This window comes from Trichoplax adhaerens, genomic scaffold (genome assembly GCF_000150275.1).
Source record: "Trichoplax adhaerens TRIADscaffold_6 genomic scaffold, whole genome shotgun sequence".
Lineage (NCBI taxonomy): Eukaryota > Metazoa > Placozoa > Uniplacotomia > Trichoplacea > Trichoplacidae > Trichoplax > Trichoplax adhaerens.
The window spans coordinates 5,070,754-5,073,376 of NW_002060948.1; the positions used below are offsets into that span (position 1 = coordinate 5,070,754).

Sequence of the window (2,623 nt, forward strand, 5' to 3'; positions counted from 1 at the left end):
ATTAATGTAACAGCAGTAGTAAGTAGTAGCTGCATCAGCAAGAAATAGTATAACAATTAATGTATAAAATTACTTCTATACATGCGTAGCATTATGGCAGTAAAGAAAACCTCTAGCGTAATCTATATATCTCAACAGGCATTACGAGTTACGTAATTAATGTTAAACACAATATGGCTCATTACAGATTTTCTTAAGTAAGTGAAACGATCTACACCCATATCAATTAAATTTGATATCGCCTTTAACTTAAAAAATAGAAAAAAGCGAGAAATCTCCCCAAAGGAATCTGTATGTCATTTTAATTATACGAGTTAAGGTATCTGAATTTGTCTATTAGCAATGACACTATAGCAGGACATTATTGATTCGACCATAGGATTTTCGCGATCAGTAAGACTAAATCTGCGGATCGTGAGCAGTCCCTACACTCAATTAGTATCTTTTTTTTTATCCTACACAATAAAAATAATCAATTACAATAGAACACATTTCTTCTTCTTCTTTTCTTCCGGGGGCTCTAAAGCAGCCAATATCGCTTCATCGAAAACATTCTTCAATCCTTTCTGCGTCAAAGCAGAACATTCAACATATTTAACGGCTTTAAGTTCTTTACTTAATCTTTCTGTGGCATCAGAAGTAATAGGTTTCAATTTATTTTTATTTAACTTCTCTATCGTAGCCAAATCGTCACGTAAATCAATCTGTGTTCCAACAAGCAGGAATGGAGTTTTTGGACAATGGTGCGAAATTTCCGGCACCCACTATTAGTCAGTTAAGCAAGGATAACAAAAAGTACGCGTAAGTAATTTGTTAGAATATTGCGAAATTGGCAAGAAGGTATCGTGGCCGTGAAATTTTAGTTCTTATACTTTTACATTTCATAGAACATAAGTATATAATTATTCTTCAACTGGAGATAAATAAAATAAGACTAAAGTAATTACGAGCCTTGTTAGGTCGTTGAACCGATGAGAATGTTAAAATGTTACAGTCGATGCATCATATACTTCTAAATTATTATACTGTATAATAATACATGCCTTTTCTTTAACGTTTTCAAAAGAGGAAGGATTAACAACGGAGAAGCAGACTAAGAATACATCGGTCTGTGGATATGACAAGGGTCTCAAGCGGTCATAATCTTCTTGTCCTGTAACACGAAACAAAGCAAAGAGGTCAATGGATATAATCATCTTTATAAATTAGCACTATCTATCTTTCCAATCACTAAATGGGTATATTCTCCCTTAGTATCGCATCGAAACAATCGTTTTACATACTAGTAGATTATTTTTTAGTCATATTGCGTAGTTAATGAATAGTCGTAGCACTATAGTGTCAACTACATACAGTATTGTATTGCGTACAAAGATTCATTACTAATAACTAATTACTCACTATTTGCTATAGTTGCCTAGCCTATGTATTATCAAAGGTAGATTCAACATTGAAACAAAAATACGGTAACCCAAGCGTTTAATATCACAATACGCTACAGTGGTGTAGGTTAGAATGATATGAATAACAGGTTCCATCAAGGCAAGTACGTACAATATCAAATGCAGACTATAACAAAGGATCTTAGAAAAGTAGATGTACTGTTAGCGTCTGTATTTAGTAACATTATTCGACAATAAACACTTATTGAGTTTAAAAGTATCACTTTTCTACAATAAAAAGTTTTACAATTATTTAGGAAGGTAAGTCTTCTTAATTAATATACTTCAATTTACAGCTTGTAAATTATCCGATGCAAACAGCTATAAACCTAATACTATGTATAGTCCCCCAAGGTAGAATATAGTGAACTAGTTTCAATTTTGTAAGGCTTTCATTTTTACTTTAATAACGAATTGATTGCCGTTCGCATGGACATGTTGTATTTAGATTAGGAGAAGATTTGGTGGTAAAATTTTGCAATGGGTGTCGTAGTCAAAATGACTTACCTGCAGTATCAAATAATCCAAGGGTATATGGCTCGCCACCAATCATGACAGTAACCGCATAGTTATCAAAGACCTATTCAAAAAATTGATGATCACTATCATATAGAAATACAGCAGTGATCTACAACAACAAAACATGTACTGTATGGTATAATAATAAGCTCGCCAAAATAATAGTACATGCAATTTTACATACCGTAGGTACATATTCGCTAGGAAACTTATTGGTTGTATACGAAATTAACAGACAAGTTTTACCAACGGCACCATCGCCTACAACTACGCATTTGATTGTCTGCATTTTGGTACAGCTTTAGATGGTATACTTGGTATTCGTAAAAGACCTGAAAGAATACAAATACGCTGAAATGTTGAAATCACGATACCCTCGTTACAGTTTGAATTCGAGCTACATGGACAAATTTAGATTGTATAAAACGCATAAAACCAACAATTCACTTTCAATCATAGTGCAGCGTTGTCTAATCATTTGAATGGGCTACAACATACTGTAACAATTCACATATTCCAAGTTGTTTAAGCAATGTTCAGCCATGATTATTGACAAGGAATAATGACTAATCAAGATCGTCCAGATATACTTTGCAATTTGTAGACTATCATATTTGTCATCCTACACGATTAACAAATAGTATCAGTACTCGTGGGTCATT

The 2,623-nt window shown here is 33.2% G+C and overlaps 1 protein-coding gene across 1 annotated transcript; it reads right to left on the reverse strand.

Moving 5' to 3' along the window:
* Nucleotides 1-476: 476 nt before the first annotated feature.
* TRIADDRAFT_50431 (Cdc42hs complexed with A peptide derived from P-21 activated kinase) lies at nucleotides 477-2,250 on the reverse strand (the record flags this gene model as incomplete). The annotated part of the gene is made up of 4 exons (XM_002113812.1): nucleotides 477-764; nucleotides 1,056-1,153; nucleotides 1,950-2,022; nucleotides 2,146-2,250. 4 exons carry the CDS (start codon nucleotides 2,248-2,250, stop codon nucleotides 477-479), a joined length of 564 nt encoding a protein of 187 aa, XP_002113848.1.
* Between the last annotated feature and the right edge of the window lie 373 nt (nucleotides 2,251-2,623).